Source organism: Varanus komodoensis, unplaced genomic scaffold (assembly GCF_004798865.1).
Source record: "Varanus komodoensis strain SLA01 unplaced genomic scaffold, ASM479886v1 scaffold7_3, whole genome shotgun sequence".
Taxonomy (NCBI): domain Eukaryota; kingdom Metazoa; phylum Chordata; class Lepidosauria; order Squamata; family Varanidae; genus Varanus; species Varanus komodoensis.
Window position 1 is genome coordinate 11,201,159 of NW_025336480.1, and position 18,484 is coordinate 11,219,642.

Here is an 18,484-nt window from a genome sequence, read left to right on the forward strand (position 1 = left end):
AAATTCAGATTTGAATTTCTCTTTCCTACCTCCTTTTCTTAGTTTTGTGAAAGCTTAAAGGGTGCAGAATACACTTTATATTGTGCATTTGTAAATAACATTAAGATGTAGAAATTAACCTTTATCTGCTTCCTGAAAAAAGTATGCTTAGGGTCCTGCTTTGAGAGATGCAAATGATTAACCAGGAAAAGCAGACCCTCCTGTAATATCCTTTTTTTAAAAAACCCTTGTATGCATTGTTTTCCTTTATGCAAAACCACCCATGCATTCTATCCAGACATATTTACCATCCATCACCATAATCTGTCATAGCTTGTTATAACACCAGGTTTCCAGGAGACTGAAAGGCTGCACCTGCCAATATTCCCTTCTCTCCCAATTATTAGAGGTATATAAAAAACCTTTAAATTGAAGCATTGGCTGTGCTTTAAATATGAGATGTGTGCAAGAGACAAGACACAGTAATTGCATTTTTTAAAAAGAATTTATTCATTAGTTAAAGCCATTTTCATTATTACATTTATTTTCATTATTCCCATTCATTTTCATTTTCCTTCACTTTCAATTGCAGACTCAGCTGCTCTTCTGTTGCCTCTAACTTCTGTTTTCATGCGAATTGGCATGAAAGTTTGAAGCATACTACTACCCCTTTGAGAATTTCAAGCAGCTAGTGCAGAAAAGACTGTCCTATTTTATTTAACAATGGCACAGGCACAGTCTAACTACTGTCTAAACCATAGAAAGGACTAAAAACTGTAAGAAGGGCAGGGGGTGCCCAGGTCAGAAGACTTTTACAGAGCATAGAGGTAATCATACCAATCCAAAAAAGAAATGAAGCAACCAGGCAGCAGAAGCTGAGGCATTGTCTGATTCCACCAGTGAGAAAGGAGGCAAACAGGACAGTCTTTAGCAAAAGAGGAAAGCTTTGCTTAGACAGCTGAACCCTTGAGCTCAGCAGCCTGCATAATATTCACTTTAACTCAAAGGGTAACATACAGTATTCAAAATATGTTTGAAGACTATTACTTGTTCAACTCAGGAGACAAATGGTGTCAGGATGAACAATACCAATGCCCTGGTTCTACTCAATAACTCGGCATGTTGGTTGGTGGATAGGATCTTGGGCACAATGGCTATGACTAGCCTGACCTGCACCTTGTAACCCAGAGTTTGATGTTTGATGGCCTTATGTTTGATGGGTCCACCAGACATTCAGTCACCATCCTCTCCACTTCCTCCCTAACTCACTCACTCTCACCTCAGTGGCTTCTGCCAAAGTAGCCTGCCCTCCACAGTTCAGCCCACAATGTCATCTGACAGGGATGCTGCCATGAGAGGGGCTGGGACTGCATCTCCACTGCATGTAGCTGCACATCTATCCAGCCTCTTGCATAGGGCCACCACCCAGAGCAGAATCTTAGCCCTATCTGCAATGTGGAAGATGCGTTTGATGGCTCCCAACGCTGTTGAGGTGCCCCATTATCTTCCCAATTGCCTCATTAAGCTTAGTAAAGATACTGATACCCATATCTGCCCCAATGGTCCCACAGTAATCCTCACTAACAAATGAAGAATGCAGGCAACAGACAGACACCCACAAAGCCAGCATCCTTTACCCCATCCATCTTACTGCCAGCACCTGCTACCAGGAAGACCCTGGTGACAGTCATTGCCTCACCTGGCCACCCCTACATCCTCATACTTCTGTCAACTACCTCCTCTAGTGCACTCTCTCTCTCCTGATACTGAACAGAGAGCAGACATACACATTGGCTATTTCGGATGCCAGTGGTGAAATACCTTTCTGCTCTGACTGGTTGAGCCTTATTCCTAGCTCTCTGGAACGAGGATCAGACCCCATCCCAATTTCTGGAAGGGGTTTTTTTGTGCTTCATGATCAAAGGGGAAAAATAACAGTCTTCAGTATCTTCTTCAATCCAAATTGAGACATATATATTTAAAACCTTCTAAAATAAACATCTACTGTAAACACATGTGTGATGGTTCTTGCGGTATCCAGATTACAGACTTCCATGAAAGCAGACTGTATGGCAAAAGGAAATTCTGGAATCTTATCTCACAGGCACTAGTGTTGATTCTAAAAAAAAGTTTATAGTAGAAGTCAGATCAATCTATTACAGTCACATATAACTGAAATATGGAAATAATTCTAGTCAGTGCTTACTTTATTCATGCATTATGTAAGAAGCCCCAGCTTTTAGAACTCCTGCTACAGGAAGTGATCATTGTAAAAGCTGGTTGCTCATAATGCATGTCCTGGCAGCTAAATAAACCCCTAATCCCAGCTTATTCATCCATAAACTATTCTAAAAGGTACCATTTGGAAAAAAAATAAGTGCAGACAAAATTATTTCAGTTGCATTCAGAAGATAAGCTAGTACTGTATTTCAGCTGCCACAGTGTCTTGTCAGGCCAGTTGTGGCTACGTGGGTGTAGCAAAAGCTAAATTCAGCCAGTGGGATCATGTGCATATAACCATCTTATATAAAATAAATAACAAACTGCAGCAAGGCTTAAATATCTGGAAGAGTAGCTACTAACCTCTACCTGCAACCACTATATCTGAAAATCATTATGTGTGGATGAGCCCTTAACACATAGCATTGTCATAAATAAATGCTATTAATACGAAGTCTTTAGAGGGGATAGTTTATCAGTAATAGCCTTCATATCTCACAGCTTTTCTGACACTTTTAAATATAGATTAAATTGACTTTCATCTTTTCTACTACATACATTGCATAATACCATATAATGTCCTCAGGGACAATTTTCCAGAATGATTCAGGATGGAGCAGTGTGTCACAATCAGAAAAGAATAGAAGTGTTGTTAAATAGCAATATTTGACCCAACACCCTCCGCCCCCAAAAATTCCCATGTTCTGTGAATAGTCAAAAATGGAGCTACTGCAAGGAAACTTGAGAAAAGTGAGAGCTATGATATGGGCAAAATGAGTCAGAAACATGGAGCCAAGAAGCAGGAGAAATTGATAGGGTTTGGAAGCTTCATTCACTTGCTTTGAGATTTCTCAGTTTCTCCCAAAAGCGACATGCATGTATTTAACTTTCCACTGCAACAATGAATGGCAGACTGTTTCATGGATCATGCCATCAGATTACTTAAGTAAACAGCCTTTAAGGAAATAAAAGACAAGGTTGTAACCAGTGGTGGCTTTACACTACCAAAAAGCACACAGGACAGGAAATCCAAATATTGTTGATCGCTTGACCTGCTGATGTTCCCTATACCCAGAAGGCCCCCATTCCAAAAAAGAAGCATTTTAAGGGACACTAGTCACTGCAGGGAGCAGAAATGAATGAAAATTGGATACCCTAAGTTGCATGAGTGTAGGTGCTTTCAAGTAGTATAGTCTCCATTGGCTATAAGCCAAATACTTCAACATTTGTTTTTAGATACCACCATTCAATATAACATACTTGCAAGATAACACTAAGGTACAATAAAATACTATAACACTGAAAAAGATACAGTCAGAGAGGAGAGAGAGGAAAAAAGGCAGGCAAAGATCTCGGGTCTGCTCTAGTCCAACACCTCCTTTCAATACCCCAGGACCATCTGCTACTCCAAGGGAAGGAAAGTTTCCAGGAAAAAGGAAAGGAAGATGACCCTGGACACTTGCTCCTGTTCCAGATGGACTTTCCCTACCCCAACATCACCTTCCTCTTGCTCTGAAAAGTGATTATCACTTTTAATGTTAATATAATCCCTTATATTATTATTAAAAATAACAATAATACTTGTTAACCTCCTTGGTAAGAACTGGATCCTGAAAGTACTCTATAGCACTCTTTCTTTCTGTTAAACTAATTCCATGCTTTATAGTTCCTACTAGTAGAATCACATATGTACATGTAACCTATTTTAATGTTTTCAAAAATAACTTCCTTCAGCATTCCATTCCCTTCATGAATATTCACCTTATTCATTAACTCATCACGGGTTATAAAATGAGGTACATCTTCAACTTCAATCCCCTCAGCCATTTCTGTTACCTTGTCCAGGAGTTCTTTGTTATAGCTGTATAATAAAAAACATGGATAAGAGAGTATACCATCTTCTGCTACCTTAATAACATTAGTCTACTTAAGGTATAGAAACATAGAGCAAGTCAGAAGGGGCCTCCCAAGCCATCTAGTCTGAGCTCCAGCTCCAGTCAACTACACTCATGACATACCTATAATCCTATACACTCTTACCTGGAAGTAAATCCCACTGTAAATTCAGCCTTCCTGTATTTCTTTCTGACTGCACTGTGTATAATTCTTCCCCACCACTGCTACTGTGTGCTACTGTATAAACCAGAAATTCTTCACTGATGGAGTGGGGCATGGTCCACAAAAACGTACCCCACAATAAACCGAATAGCATTTAAGGTGCCACACGTATTTTTACTGCTTTTAATCACTTGCTTCACTTAAAGAACTTCAAAGAGGTAACACCGTGACAGGAAATATAAAAAGGAAGAAGACAGTGGCATCCTTTAAGAGGCTACAATCCTCTTCCTTACAGAGGAAGAAACTGGGGCGTTTGTGGTACCGTCACATCTTATTTCTGGGTGAGATTATTTCCTATTCACGGATGTGCGACAGGCAGGAATAGAGTAGGTGGAGCTTCCGCCAAGCTTGAAGGACAGAAGCTTCAGCAGGGAAGCTTCACCTAGCGAATGGCGGGGGGGGGGGCGGTGTCGTACAAGCGCTTAAAGAGCTGGAAGATTAGCAATGCAGGCGAGCTGGGAAAGCGCCGAGAGGCGAGCACGCGGGCGGTTACGGAGCTGGAGGGGCGGTACCTGCAGCCCAGGAAGAGGTGATTGGCCCAAACCATAGAGAGCGAGAGCAGCTGGTCCAGGCTCTGCGGAGAGAGCGCCTCCGCATCGCCTGGCCTGGCGTTGCGCACGATGAAGGCCCGCCGCGCCTGCCAGTGCTTTTCATTCTCCGAGTAGGAGCGGAACTCTTCGGGAAATTCAGCCTCGGTCGCGTTGTCTCCTTTCACCATCTTTCCCGCTCGCTCTTCTGCTCAGGCCTCCGGAAAAGTGGGTAGGGAGGAAGAGAAACAGCGGGGACCCGGAAATGGCGTTTATAATGGCGCAACAGTTGAGGGAGGGGAGACGGCAAGGGAACAACATTGCCGTTCTGCCTTGCCCCTCTACTGCTCTGGCGATCACAGCGCGGGCCTGGTGACTAAATTCCATGGGGGAGGGCTTTCCTAGTGAGTGCGCATGCGTAGGGGACCATGTTCGCGCATCATCTTGTCGGTCCACCTTGCCTGAAATTAGGGAATGGCGACTCGAGTGCAGAATCCCGAGGATTAGACGGTCGGGATTCCCATTGGAATCCCATGAGAACGTTCCCTCTCTCCCTCTGCTGGCTTCTCTGTACCGCGATGGAGCCACCCTCGCCGTCTTCGGCCGGTGCGCCGCTCCCCGCCCTCCCTGCGCGTGTGGCGCTCGCACAGCCACACCTGACGTCATCCTAGCATGATTCACACGGCCCGGCAGCCCGCTTTCCGCTCCCGCTGCTTCCGTTGAGAAACATGGCATTGCCCGCTGAGTGAGGAACGAGGTGGGTAGCTCTGGCATCACACAGCAAATGGCCCCAATGGTTATCTGAGGTTCGCAAGCTCTGCCAGCTCCTTGTTGCTGCTTCAGCAGCGATTGGCAGGTTAACTGTGCCCCTTCCTGCTATTTGACTCACAGTAAGGAGGGCTTCGTATCTGAGCTTAGAAACCTGTGCCTTCCTGAGTTGTCAAATCCTAAGCAAGACTTACCTGGGAGTACATTCCATAGAATTCAGTGGGACTTACATCTGAATAGATGGCTGTGCCTAGTTAACAAGTTGTATTCTAGCCACTACAAACTATAGGGGCTTGTGTTCATGCACCTAACTCTTCCTGCTGAGAGCTATCCACTAAGACATGCTGTGCCCAGAAAGAATTGGACAGGAACAGTCTAATCCTTGAAAGTGAACTGACTAAAGGAACTGCCATTTTTAAAATCTTAGATCTCACAAGGTAGTCAAAAGCCTTCTAGGGAAATAAAGACAAAACAATTCCCCAGGTACATGAGTTCTGTTTCAATGCGTTTCAGTAGTTGTAGATTGATCCAGGGTCAATTCTAAAGTGAAGTGCAAGATGTATTATTTCTTTGTTTAATTTCTGTGCTGCCCAATAGCTGAAACTCTCTTTGCTAAAAGCTGTGCTACTAAAGTCCCAGTTCAATCAGTGGAACGAAATCCTACAGAGTAAACCTATAATATCTACTCTGAATTAAGCCCTATTGCATTCAATGGGGCATACTTTCAGGTAGGTAAATATTGGAGTGTACCCCTAATGACTCGAGGATTAGACTTTAGAGACACAGGACAAAAGGTACATCATGTTTCAGTGTTATGTGTTCATTCAAAAGTGAGTGTGGCAGTCATGTATCAACCTGCCCACTGCTCTTTTTAAGATAAGGTCTAAAACACCATAATCAAAGTTTGACCATAAAAGTGCAATCTGCATGTCTACTCTGAAGGAAGCCCTGCCATATTAAATAGTGCTACCTCACCGGTCAGTCTGTAGGATTGCAGACTTACTTTTACTTTATCTTCATTGCCATTTACAAAACTTAATTTACACACAGACACACACAGCCTACTGTAACAACATGCATCCCAAAACTAAACTAATTTCTAAATCCAAGCAGGTTTCTCATCTTCTAGAAACCCTATCTTGTTCAGGTAAAAATAACTCCTCGTTGATTTCTACCATCATTCCACCATCCTGTAAATCCCTAAGGCCTAATTTAACAGAAATATCTGAGAACAGAAGAAGACACTTGGGGCCACTACAAGCCTGTGCCATGTTCTACACTGTAATTATCTCAGCAAAGCCAATAGATTTTCTTATAGCACATACCAGCTCGTACATCAAGGGACAAATCAAGGGGGAGCTGGAGCACTTTCTGGTTCTCAGCTGAACTCCCCAATGTACAGCAGCAACTGTTATGAGGAGGGGCTACCCCATTTACCAGCCCTTTTATGCTTAAAACATGCTACTCCGCAGTGCACTCTCTATCAGCCTGACACCAGACCCCCCATCCCCACTTAGCTTGATGCCACTTCACCTACAGAACTTTTAAATGCTGCCTACACCTTCTCTACACTGCCTTCCTTTGGGTTGGCCTTCTTCCCACCTTTGTCTCATTTCCTGTGAATGTAGCTTGCCCATTTCTGTCTTCTTGAGCTAAATACAGCTGTAATCCCATTCTCTTCCATGGGGTAAGTCTCAATATGTTAAATGGTGCTTACTTCTGAGTTAGGATTGCACTGTAGGGCTGAAATGCTGAGCACAATTACCAGGGCATAAGTCCTATTCAATTCCATAATATTTACTTTTGAATGAACAGGGTTCAAAACGGGCTGCATGTAGTTGAGCAGCTTGCATTGAATGTTGGTTTTCAAATCTGCAGGAGCTAGGCTCTTCCTTTCATAGCAGTTGGTCTGAATTGTTGCTTTCCTGTTGCTTTGGCTCAGTAAAAATACCCCTACACACACACACACACACACACACACACACACACACACACACACACACAGAGCATATAGATACAAGTTAGCAATGCCTGGAGTTTTATAATATTTGACCACTGCAGAAGGTTCAGCCACCTTCTTTCTAGTTCCAGTTCTAGTTTGCCACCCAAACACAATACCACAGGTCTTCTCCAAAGGACCATGTCTCCAAGAAAGAAACTGTGAAATGGATGTGGGTTATATTTTTCCTTGTCATAACATCTAAGCAGCTCAGGCAAAGGGATATGTGGATGTTTAGAATCTCAGTTTAAATGCAGCAGCTTCATGGAGCTTTCTTTAATGTTTTGCACCATCATCAGATGTCATACTTTTCCTCCTTCTCCCATGTGGGTCAGTTTTAACCGTCAGTGATACAGTAGCTGAGCAAGCAAGGGTATCACCTTTTTCAAAGAATGATGCTTAAAGTCAATCTGCCTGAGACAGAGTTACCTTCAGAAAAGCAGGTGCTTAGTCTTGCTCTCCTCTTCTTTTACTGCAGATTGGTATAAGGTTGACATTGTATCCTGGGACTGAGCCCCATTAAAATCAGTGAGGCTTATCTCTCAGTAAACTTGCATAAGAATGAAGTGCACATCATTTGTGAAGATATGGATGCTTTTCAGGTAGCATCCTAATGTGATAACTGTGTTTAGCAGTAGGCACTACCACTTCAGCTGGCTACATACATACCTTGCCATTCCTATGCCTCTTTACTACTCCCAGTCCTATATTTCTCCCAAAAGTCAAAATCACACATATGCACACATTCTTAGCTTTTAAGGCTCCATGCTCTCATTCTATCATCTTATCCTCATCTGTCTAATTCTGAGCCTCCAACATGGTTCGCACAGGCGCCAGTGTACCCACAGGCACCACTAGTGAAGCCCAGTGGGTGGCTCATCTTGACTTCTTAAATGTGTTTAATTTTAGGGAAGAAGTTAATTGAGAGGCCAGCCTGCTGTAAAGCAAAGTGTCATCCTCCATTATTCCAAAGATGCCTCTTTGCCTCATGCGGGTTCCCAAAGGCATGCTTTTAAAATAAAGAATGGTGAGTGGCTGCAGCCCAGTATTTCATTCTGAAACATTCCCAGCCACTCAGAAAAAGGGAAAAGGCAACCTGCAGGGTGGTAGGGAGTATCTTAGGGATATGGCGGGTGGGAGCTTGCCTGTGCTGCGTTTGGTTTTCCCTGTTTTGTCTGTATGTTGCTTGATACGTGTTTGTGAAGTGTGATAAGTGTACTTCTGTTTCTCTGGAGCCTTCTGTGAAATGAGTATTTTGTTCTTTGTGAGAGCAAGTATGTGATGTAGCATTTGGGGCACGGACCTACCTCTGCCTTCTGCTCAGTTTCATGGCCACTTTTTTTGAGACTCATTAGTTTGCCTTCTATGAAATAGATGTTGGAGCAAAAAAACCCTGTGGGTTCAGAGAAGTAATTTTGGAGCTCATTTCCCAGCTCTGCCTTGTATTTAACTTCTTGGGCAAATTACTTTTCTTAAGGCTGGGGCATGCTGAGATTCTTGCATACCTTGGCTCAGCTATCAAATAGAGACTGCAGCCAAGAAATTCAAGGACTGGAAGGGTAGCAATAAAAAAACAAGATAATCAAGTGTAAGGAAGACCAAGGCCAGGATCATCCACACTATGGTATAGGTGTGAAAGCTGGACAGTGAAGAAAGCTGGCAGGAAGAAAATTGATCCATTCAAAACAAAGTGCTGGAAAAGAACTTTGTAAATACCCTGAACTGACAGAAAGATGAACAAGTGGGACCTAGATCCAATCAATCTGGAGATTTCTATACCAGCAAAATTTGCAAAGCAGAGTCTGTCATACTTCAGACACAAGTGAAGCCAAGACTTACGGGAGAAGACATTGTCTTAGGGGAAATTGCAGGCAGAAGAAGAAAAGGAAGACCAAATATGAAAAGGATTGACTCCATAGAGGAAGCCTCAGCCTTGAGAAGGGCTGTCATGGGCCGGACATTTTGGAAGGCTTTCATTCATAGGGTTGCCATAAGTCAGAGATTACTTGATGGCACATAACAACAAACATGCATAGGATCACGTGCTTATGTTGTTCTTATGTGCCATCAAGTTGTCTCCAACCTTATGGATGAAAGCCCTCCAAGATGTCCTGTCCATAACAGCTCCATTCAGCTTTTCCAAGTTCAAGGATGTGGCTGCTTTTATGGTTTTAGGGTTATAGTGTTACCAATTTGTCTTCTGGGAATTGATTGTTTTGTAAGTAGCCATTCCCACCATGGTAGCTGTTTTGAGAGTGAGTGAGTGGCTGCTATTTTATGATAATATCCATGGCAATTCCCAATGTGCCCATCAATCCCAAAGGTTTTGGGACCCTGGCCTAGTTCATCAAGCCCAGGTCACAAAGCTTCACTTCTGAATATTTTGTTCAGCTCTCCATTTTCTGTTCTTGGTAGCTGGTATGGTTCGCTCTTTCCCATGAAGCATCAGTGCACTAAGGATATGCCTACTCCCTGTACCTTTCCCTGGGATGCTGCCCAGGTGTCCAGAAATACCCTGGACCACAGCATGACGACATGGATGTGAAGATTTTGCTGCAGTTTCCATTCCTTTCTTTTCAGCCAGTGCCAATAGCATTTGCCTGTCATATTGATAGCTGAGGCAAGAAAAGGAAATAGCAGAAGACACAGAAAGGGAGTACTTGGGGCTATAGTGGAATAAGGAGAAGATATTGAGTTATGCGTGAATAGTTTTTTTCTGATCCCTTTTTGTGCCTGGCACTCAGAAATTTATCAGAAGATTGGTATGTGTTTGTTTTTCTGCCTGAAACGGCTGGAAATTAAAAGGGGGGAAATTATTTCCCTTAATATTTGTAATAATAAGGCACACTGATAGACTAAAAGGTGGTACCCCTACATGTGTGGAAAGGGAGAGGGTGTATGCATGCAATGCATGGAATTTTTCTAGTGCAAATCTTTACTGCACTTAGCTTGACTAGGATAGAAGGGGTGGGGGTGAAGAAAATACATGTGGGGGGAAAGGATGTTCTGAATAATTCAAGTAGATGGGATTTGCAGCCAAGAGTTCGGATGTATCGAACAATCTGACAGATTGGGGAAGACTCCGTCTCCATTCGTTTCTGCTGAATAGAACACTGTAGGCATAAGAGAGGGAAGAGCTGGTTTTTCAGCCATAGTCAGTTGGCACTGCATCCTCTGCTCTGGCTGGCTGAAAGCACTGCATCATCCCTCTAGTTCCACCCCCCCCCCCGTTGTTGTTGTTTTTTTCTCTCCTTTCCTCAGGGTGCACCCTGGCCTCTTAAAAGTGGATCAGCCCTGAAAGGCTCTGTCAGTTTTGACATGTATTCAAGATAATATGTACGTTTTGGACTGTGAGTTTGCCTGCAATTCCTTTACTGACTTGAATGTCTCATATCACAGTTACCATGAGCACAGAACACACAAAAGGGAAAAAAACTTTTTTAGATAAGGGCTGTAATTAACATCATAACACTGTAGAAACAATCATATGCCCCAGAGATTCCCTGTCATTTTCTTCTTTGCTTCTTCCTCAATTGCATTTTTAAAGCAGTATATTTTGTTGGCTGTTAATAAAAATTAATATTCTGCTCCTTTGTCTCATTATTTCTATGTCTGTTACAATGACAGTTCTGAGCTAATAATGAAGCACTTGTAAAATAAGCAGCATAAGACCACTAAAGTGATGATTATCTATTTGTCCATATATTTTCCTTTTCTCTTAGGAATTTCTAGTAGTCTTACCATACAGCTAATAGATTAACACATTATGTAGGCCAGAGAAGTCAATCAAAGAATGGCATGACTTTTTCATTGCCACATTTGAAATTTGGAAAAATTGTAAAGAATGCAAGCAGTAGATTGCAAACTACATTAAGGATGTGATTCTTTGCGTCTTTGGACAGAAAAAAAGTCCTACAACTCCCAGCATTTCCCAGCAAACTAAGGCTACAGCCTATGCAGCGTGTCATGGGAATCAATCACCCTGAAAACCACAAGACTCATTTCTGAGTACTTTCTTATTTCTGTAAGGTGTTAGGCTGCAACTCCCTGCACCCTTATTTGACAATTAGCCCAAATGAATGCTGTTAGAACTCCTTAGGAGCAAACACAAGCTCAGGATCATGCTACATGGAAAGCTCTAAGGAAAAAATGAACAAAGCCAGTCTGGCCTCCTGGCATTTCCAGTGATTTAGGAAGCAGCCTGTTGGAACATCTTGCTTAGCATGGTCTTCTCTGCAATGGCGGCAGATCCCAGGATTTCCAACTAAAGGAAAGTCTCCATTATGGCTTGAGAGAAGCAAAGGATAGACCTCTGTCTGCGTCAACAGCCAGCAAGGCCAGAGCCACCTATGCAAGTCAACTCATCACCTTTTAGGCTTCTGCAATCTCCTCCTCAGTCCCTGACTTCCTGAACCTAGGTGTTGCTTGCAAAATCACAAACCTTGCCTGGAGCTAGCAGGTGTGGAAGGGGTCAGCAGCTTTCAGCATTATGTTAATTTTTACCTCCTTTCTTAAATTGGGAGAAAGGAAAACTATTGGTCAGTTTCCTTTAACATATCCATATATCCATTTAGCAACCTCATCTTAATTCTGGATGAGCTGTTAAAGGCTGGATTTTTGCCATTGTTTTAATGTGCAAAGACTTTTGATCATTTAAAAGCTGGAGCCTTTGACTCTGGTAGTTACATTCTTTACCCCACCCAGAAGCCTCGTTTTTCCACAAAAGCAGTACCCACCCCTGCCATGGGATTTGCAGGCACTGGTTTCCTCCTTTATCACACTCAAGCTCTGCAGACAAAGCGGGACAAGCGCTGTGTTGCTCTGCTCCCTCCCCCTGGAGTAGAATGAATTCAGTGACTAAAGGTTGCTAAGGTTGTCACCTGGTTACGGATGGCCCTGACATGGATGGGCACGGCAGCCTCGAGGGAGGAAGCGTCGTTCACTGGGAGAGCATTTGGCTTTCATGTGGAAGCGCCTGTGTTCAACAACTGGCTTCTCCAACTGAGAAAAGGATCCTGGGACATGCCGCTGAGATAAGACCTTGCTTGGGATGCTATTAGTTTTGGGTTGTGCTTACATACGTAGCTTGTGTGATTCCAGAACCACCTCTCAGTAGGAGGCAGTGGCTGTTATATTTCTCTCCCTTACCCTTTACACACTCTGACATTCCATTACTACTTAACTCAGGCTTTCTCAACCTGATGCTGGACTACAGGTCCCATCATCCACATCCAGCATGGCTTCTGGTTGCAGCCAGCAGGTGTTGTAATCCAACACCTGTGGAAAGTGCCAGGTTGGGAAAGGCTGGTGTAATTAGTTTCTACATCTTGTTTTGCTGTATCTCAGTGCCTGAAAATTACTCCTGGAAGCACACAATGCTGCCCGTCTGAGGGCTATGAAGCTCCTGCCACCGAAGCAGGCGGCTGGGCCAACAGAGCCTGGGATGAGGCAGCAGGCTGGATTTCTGAGATCGGGTGAGGCTGCAGGGACTTTAAGGAGCTCCGTGACTTCTGCTGTACTGCCTTTTCACTGTCCAGGCAACTGGCTTGGATGTCCTCCAAGAGGTTTGGAAGTCTGGCCTTCAGTGATTACATTCTGTTCACTGGAATTGGTTGTGATCATTTATTTCCTGTAGTCAGCTGTTACGCAAAACTGCTGTGTTTTGTTGAGGTGCTGGAGGAAGTCAGCATTGTTAAAGTTACTGGGAGTAACAAAAGCTTCTGAACTGTAGATTTCTGGTAATTAACAACAATAAAAAGAACCTACATTTCTGGGAAAAGTGGATAGAAATTTTGAATACAGTTGCTATATACTTATCTGGAAGGGTCTGACTACAGTCAGCATACAAAAAGTCAATGTAAAAGATGAACCTCTGGAATGAGGGAAAGAATTCTATATATATTCTATGTAAGACAACCCTATCCTCAGCTGGAAGCATTCTCATTTTATAGGAAAACTGGCACATAAGAAGCATTTTGCATATATTCAGCAGTTAGAACCATAGATAATGAAGCTAATCATAATAGTAATGATATAGCAGTATTATTTCAAAGTCCTGTAATTGTTGCAACAAGCTTGTAAGGTGGTTGAATACTGTTACCCTGCTTTCTTTTCCCTCTTCCTCTTCTTTCTCCTTCTCCTCAGATATTCAGAGGCTGACAGAGCATCTTGCATAAGGACACCTCCAGAGGAATTCTGCACGCATAAACTGAGAAGTAAGGTCCATTCAATTAAGTGGAAGTCATTTTGTCCCCACACTCCTCCTGCTCTGCATTTTTGAGAGACAGCAGCATCTCAGTCTGTGTGTGTGTGGGGGGGGGGAGACTTGGAGGGACTTCAGGATACTTTGTATCTTGACTTGGCTGATTCAGCCTCCTCCCCAACTTGTCCCCCCAAATGCCTTTGAATTATTTTGTAAGCATTGTGCAGATATTGGAAGAAAAGATGGTGCCTGCCCACGGAGACACAAGCAAGTGAACATAATATAAAAGGAAACAGGAAGAGGGCAGGAAGCACTAAAGCAGGGCCATGTAACTACCCAGCTCTGGTTCAGACCATGGGGGGGGGGGTGTCCCACAGAATGCCTTCTGCAAGTTCTTGCAGCCCAACCAGGATCACATGGAGCTGATGACCATGGCCTGGTGTCACTTCCTGGAAGAGGCACATGTGCAGGCCAGGGGTGCGATTGTGGAGCTAGGAAGGAGCATGATAGCAGTAGATGTGGTGGTTGTATGGCCTTCCGGTCTGCCCCCATGGAGGTACCTGTTCATAGCATCTGCATCTCTATGCAGTCCTAGCTAGATTGCCCACTCAGAAGGGCTGTGTGCTCCTGCAAGCCAGCTTGTGGGGGCTGCCATCTATTTGAACCAGCCTCCTAACACAGTGATCTTATACAGAGTTACGCTACTGGTCAGCCCTGCTCAGTATTGTCTGTACCAGGGGCAAGCAACTTGCATGGCTGCATGAGGTGTGGGTTTGGCTGGCCAGGACTCTGCAGGGTTTCAGCCAGGGGTCTTTTGCCGCCTTTCCTGCAGGTGCCTGGGACCGAAGCTTGCACCTTCTACATACAAAGCAGGTGCTCCGCCACAGCGCTACTGCCCTTTTTAAACTGAGCAATTCCTCAACTGGTCCCCTGTAACATCTGGCCATGTGGTGAGGGCTTCTGTGAAGCTGAGAAGAAGAGGGAAGGAGCATGAGGAGATTCAGAAAAATCTGCCTTTCCCAAACCTCTCCTGTTTGAAGGCAGGGGGCACTGGAAATTGTCTTATATTGTGCTGGGGTAGACAGTGCAGTGCTGAGGGAGAGAGAATTCAGTGTTTGCCAGATGTTTGCACTGTAGCCCCTCCCCCATTCCCTGACTATTGGACTTGTTGCTTAGGAATTGTACCCCAAGCATCTGGAAGGCACTGGCTTTCTTATCCCTAACAGAGCACCTAAGGAAAGGAGCACAAAAGCAACCAGGCACCATGCTCATAATCCTCTGTCTTTACCATCAGAGACATTCCGCCTGCTGCTTTGGCATCCTTTGTTGCTGTTATTACATGCTGTCAAATCACCTCTGACCCTATGAATGAAAGTCCTCCAAAATGTGCTGTCCTTAACAGCCCTGCACACTCAACTCAAGGCTGTGGCTTCCTTTATGGAATCGATCCATCTCATATTTGGTTTTCCTCCTCTTCTTCTGCCTTCAACTTTCCCTAGCACGATTGTACTCTCCAGTCCAGTGAGTGTTGCCTTCTCATAATGTGCCCAAAGTACCACAGCTTTGGTTTCATCATTTTTGCTTCCAGGGCAAATATTGACCTTTCTCTGTATAAATGGAGGCTAAGGGCTTCCAGATGTGCTACCATCTCAGACATCGTGTTCTGCAAATGAACATAATGTTCCAAGAGAGAAACATAAGCAATTTAGGTGCAACTTTAAGAGAAATGCTATGCACTATCATGAGGCACGTCTGTCAAAACTCTAAGGGGAATAGCTCAGAAACGGAGAACACAAAGACATTGTTACTGTGTGATGGCCGCAAATGAGGTGAATTGATTATTTTGTAGAAAAATAAATGCTGATGTTTATGGAAGATCTTTCTTTCCAGCAAATGAATATATGATTCATGGGTGTATTGAAAATATTGACAGTCGTAGATCATTGAAGAATTCAGACTCTTCACATATTCTATGCTTTGGTGTGATGCTGAAATATTACTGATGTCCTTGTGTGTTTGCTTTTTTTCTGTTGCAGGAAACATCTTTCCATCAATATTTTATGGGCCATGCTGTCCTAACCATCGCACTGTTGCATAAATCCTAAGTCAAAAATAAAAATTGGCTGTATCATTCCTGAGAATCTTTCTGATCAAACATGCAACTTGGGAAAATAAGAAGGGGAGCAACCAAAGGCAACTTGCAAGTCTTTTGTATATCCTTCAGGTTCTTGATAAATACCTGTAAATCTCAGCTTTTTTATTAAATCATGGGCTGTAATTTCAGATATATGGAACTTGAAAATAAGGTAGCAAGATAAGGTACTGGCACAGACCATTCTTCCTCTTCAAATCAGTTAGACTCAGCGCTTCAGTATTTCTGAGCTTAGCTCACAGTTTTCTAAAGCACTGGCTGAAAGGTTACCCTTAAAGTTAACAAGGTTAAGAAAACTGCAGGATGAGTGCAATTTATCCACCAGGAGTTGCTGACATTCACTAGTTGATAGGCCAGCATTTAACTAAGCATTAGCAAAGTCCTCCAACCCAGTTTTAACTCATATAATACTAGGTATGGTGAATGTTGCCCATCAGTCTAGCCAGATTAGGTTTTTATAACACGATTGCCCTGCCTGATTCATGGAATTTGTCAGGTTATTTAGATGTTGTTATTGTCCTCTATCTGTAACCCTCCTTTGGTTTTTCATTGTTTCTTCTGCCTTTTTTTTATGGCATACATCTGTTAGGGAAAATATTAGGGGAGAACTGTAGAGTAACTTAACTGGTAGTACTAGGAGTCTGTCTCATCTCAACCCAAGGCTGGGATGTATAGAAGCCAACACTATGAGTTAAGTAGGGATATGAGTATGAGGAGTGTGTAGGTCATTCTCCTTCTCTGAGTTCATTTTGAGATGTTGGTGACATCTTGGGAATGTGAGGGGGACAGAGAAACAATCTGACAAAGGGTGAAGTTAAAAGTCTAGATTTGGATTTGTTATTGTCAGGATGTCCTGGATTAGCAGCTCATGAGAATGTGTGCTCAGATCTACAGGGAGATGTCTATGTTACAAACCTCAGCAGTTTTATTGGTGAGAACATCCAGGAAACAAAGCTTCACAAACTTCGCTGTGGGGTAGAGGCACGCCCACCAGCTACAACTTTCTGAACATATACAGAGTATAGACTTCTAGTCATGTACACAGGAACAAGGCAGATGATGAGAGAATAATGGCCACCTAATGCTTTCATACACCAAAACAATGTGAGATCTGCAAAGGGGCATGGAACAACAGTACAGCAAATATTGATGATTGCAGGATATTGCCGTGACAATCAGGAAGCCACTGAATCATTACTGGTCTGGAGTATGAGTTTAAACATGCAAATGAGAGTGATTGCGATGTTGCTCAAAAAACTGGTCTGACAGCTTGCCACTGCTGGGGGAAGAATGGGATTAGCATGATACTGTGTATTGAAAGCCTGAGGCTGAAAGAAACTCTGGAATCGCTTTCAGATATGGGAGACTGAGGCAGATTCCACTTGCGACTGGGAGGAAGGGTTGGACTGAACAGTGTCTAGGCTTTTCTGGAAATGAGAGCTGGGCACTGTGCTTAAGACCAGACAGCATCCAAAGTATTTCCCCCTCTTTTCCTATATGATTTATTTGGATGTTTCCAACATTACATATACAGTACATGAGAGATAAGGTAAGCTGAGAGAGTGCAAGGTTGGGCAGCTTGTGGCCTTCCAGATATTCTGGCCTATAATTACCATGATTCCTCAGTAGAGGTTATACTGCTTGGAACGGATGGAGTTGTGGGCCACTGGATGAGATGTGAAGGACAGAGGGGCTGAAATTTGGTCTGACCCTGACCTCAAGAGACGCTGATTAGAGCAAGAGTCAAAGAAGGTGAAGCAAGCAGTGAAACAACAGGCACTAGAGTAGGACATGAAACAGAACATTCCTTGAAATTAGGTACTTGTCACAAGGAAGTTCGAAGGTACTACTTAGGCATTTCTAGTGTTGATCCTGTCCATATGCTTGAGCTAGCAGGACCACCAAAGTCCTCATCTGGCTTGTGAACATCAGGTACACTATGATAATTGGAGAAAGCTGACCTTGGAAAAGAACCTGACAGGAAAAGAATGGAATAGGCAGCACAAAAGTGCCCACGCAGGAAGAATGGATGGAGAGAAGAGGTTTCCTGTGATAAGGGTCATATTGGAAACTGTTTTAGTGGAATGAAGACCAGACTGGCCCAAGATAAGAAGCCATGGCAATAACATGATACACCCTTTCCCTAACTGATACCTTCCAGGTGCTGAAAACATCATTTCCCACCAGTCCCAGCCAGCATGGTCAGTGGCCAGGAATTCTGGGACTTGTAGGCAAAAGCATCTAGAGGGTACCAAGCTGGGGAAGGTGTAACATAGTTTGGTGTTTAAAGAGATAATGGGAGTTGGGATGGTGGCAGGAAAGAAAGGAAGGTGCAGGGAAGGGAGGAAAAGAGGGGAAAGGAGAGAAAGGAGGAAATTTGGATGTGTGGGGACGTGAAATAAAAGCCATAAGACAAACTGTATTTAAATGACATGGTACAGGAGAAAACATAAATGAAAATATAGGAAGGCATGTGATTAAAGAAGCAGAGCCATTGCCTTCTGTAAGAATGAATTAGA

At 43.4% G+C, this 18,484-nt stretch overlaps 1 protein-coding gene and 1 long non-coding RNA gene across 2 annotated transcripts; one reads left to right on the forward strand and one right to left on the reverse strand.

Annotated features, from left to right (window-relative positions):
* Positions 1 to 465: 465 nt before the first annotated feature.
* On the reverse strand, positions 466 to 5,162 carry CDKN2AIPNL (CDKN2A interacting protein N-terminal like). The gene is made up of 3 exons (XM_044454245.1): positions 4,830 to 5,162; positions 3,961 to 4,060; positions 466 to 2,098 (listed from the first exon to the last, which is right to left on the reverse strand). Exons 1-3 carry the CDS (start codon positions 5,033 to 5,035, stop codon positions 2,087 to 2,089), a joined length of 318 nt encoding a protein of 105 aa, XP_044310180.1. The 5' UTR covers positions 5,036 to 5,162; the 3' UTR covers positions 466 to 2,086.
* Positions 5,038 to 15,944, forward strand: LOC123035746. Its single transcript, XR_006417013.1, has 3 exons — positions 5,038 to 5,601; positions 13,756 to 13,826; positions 15,850 to 15,944. It is a non-coding gene; the product is annotated as an uncharacterized LOC123035746 (long non-coding RNA).
* Positions 15,945 to 18,484: the final 2,540 nt, after the last annotated feature.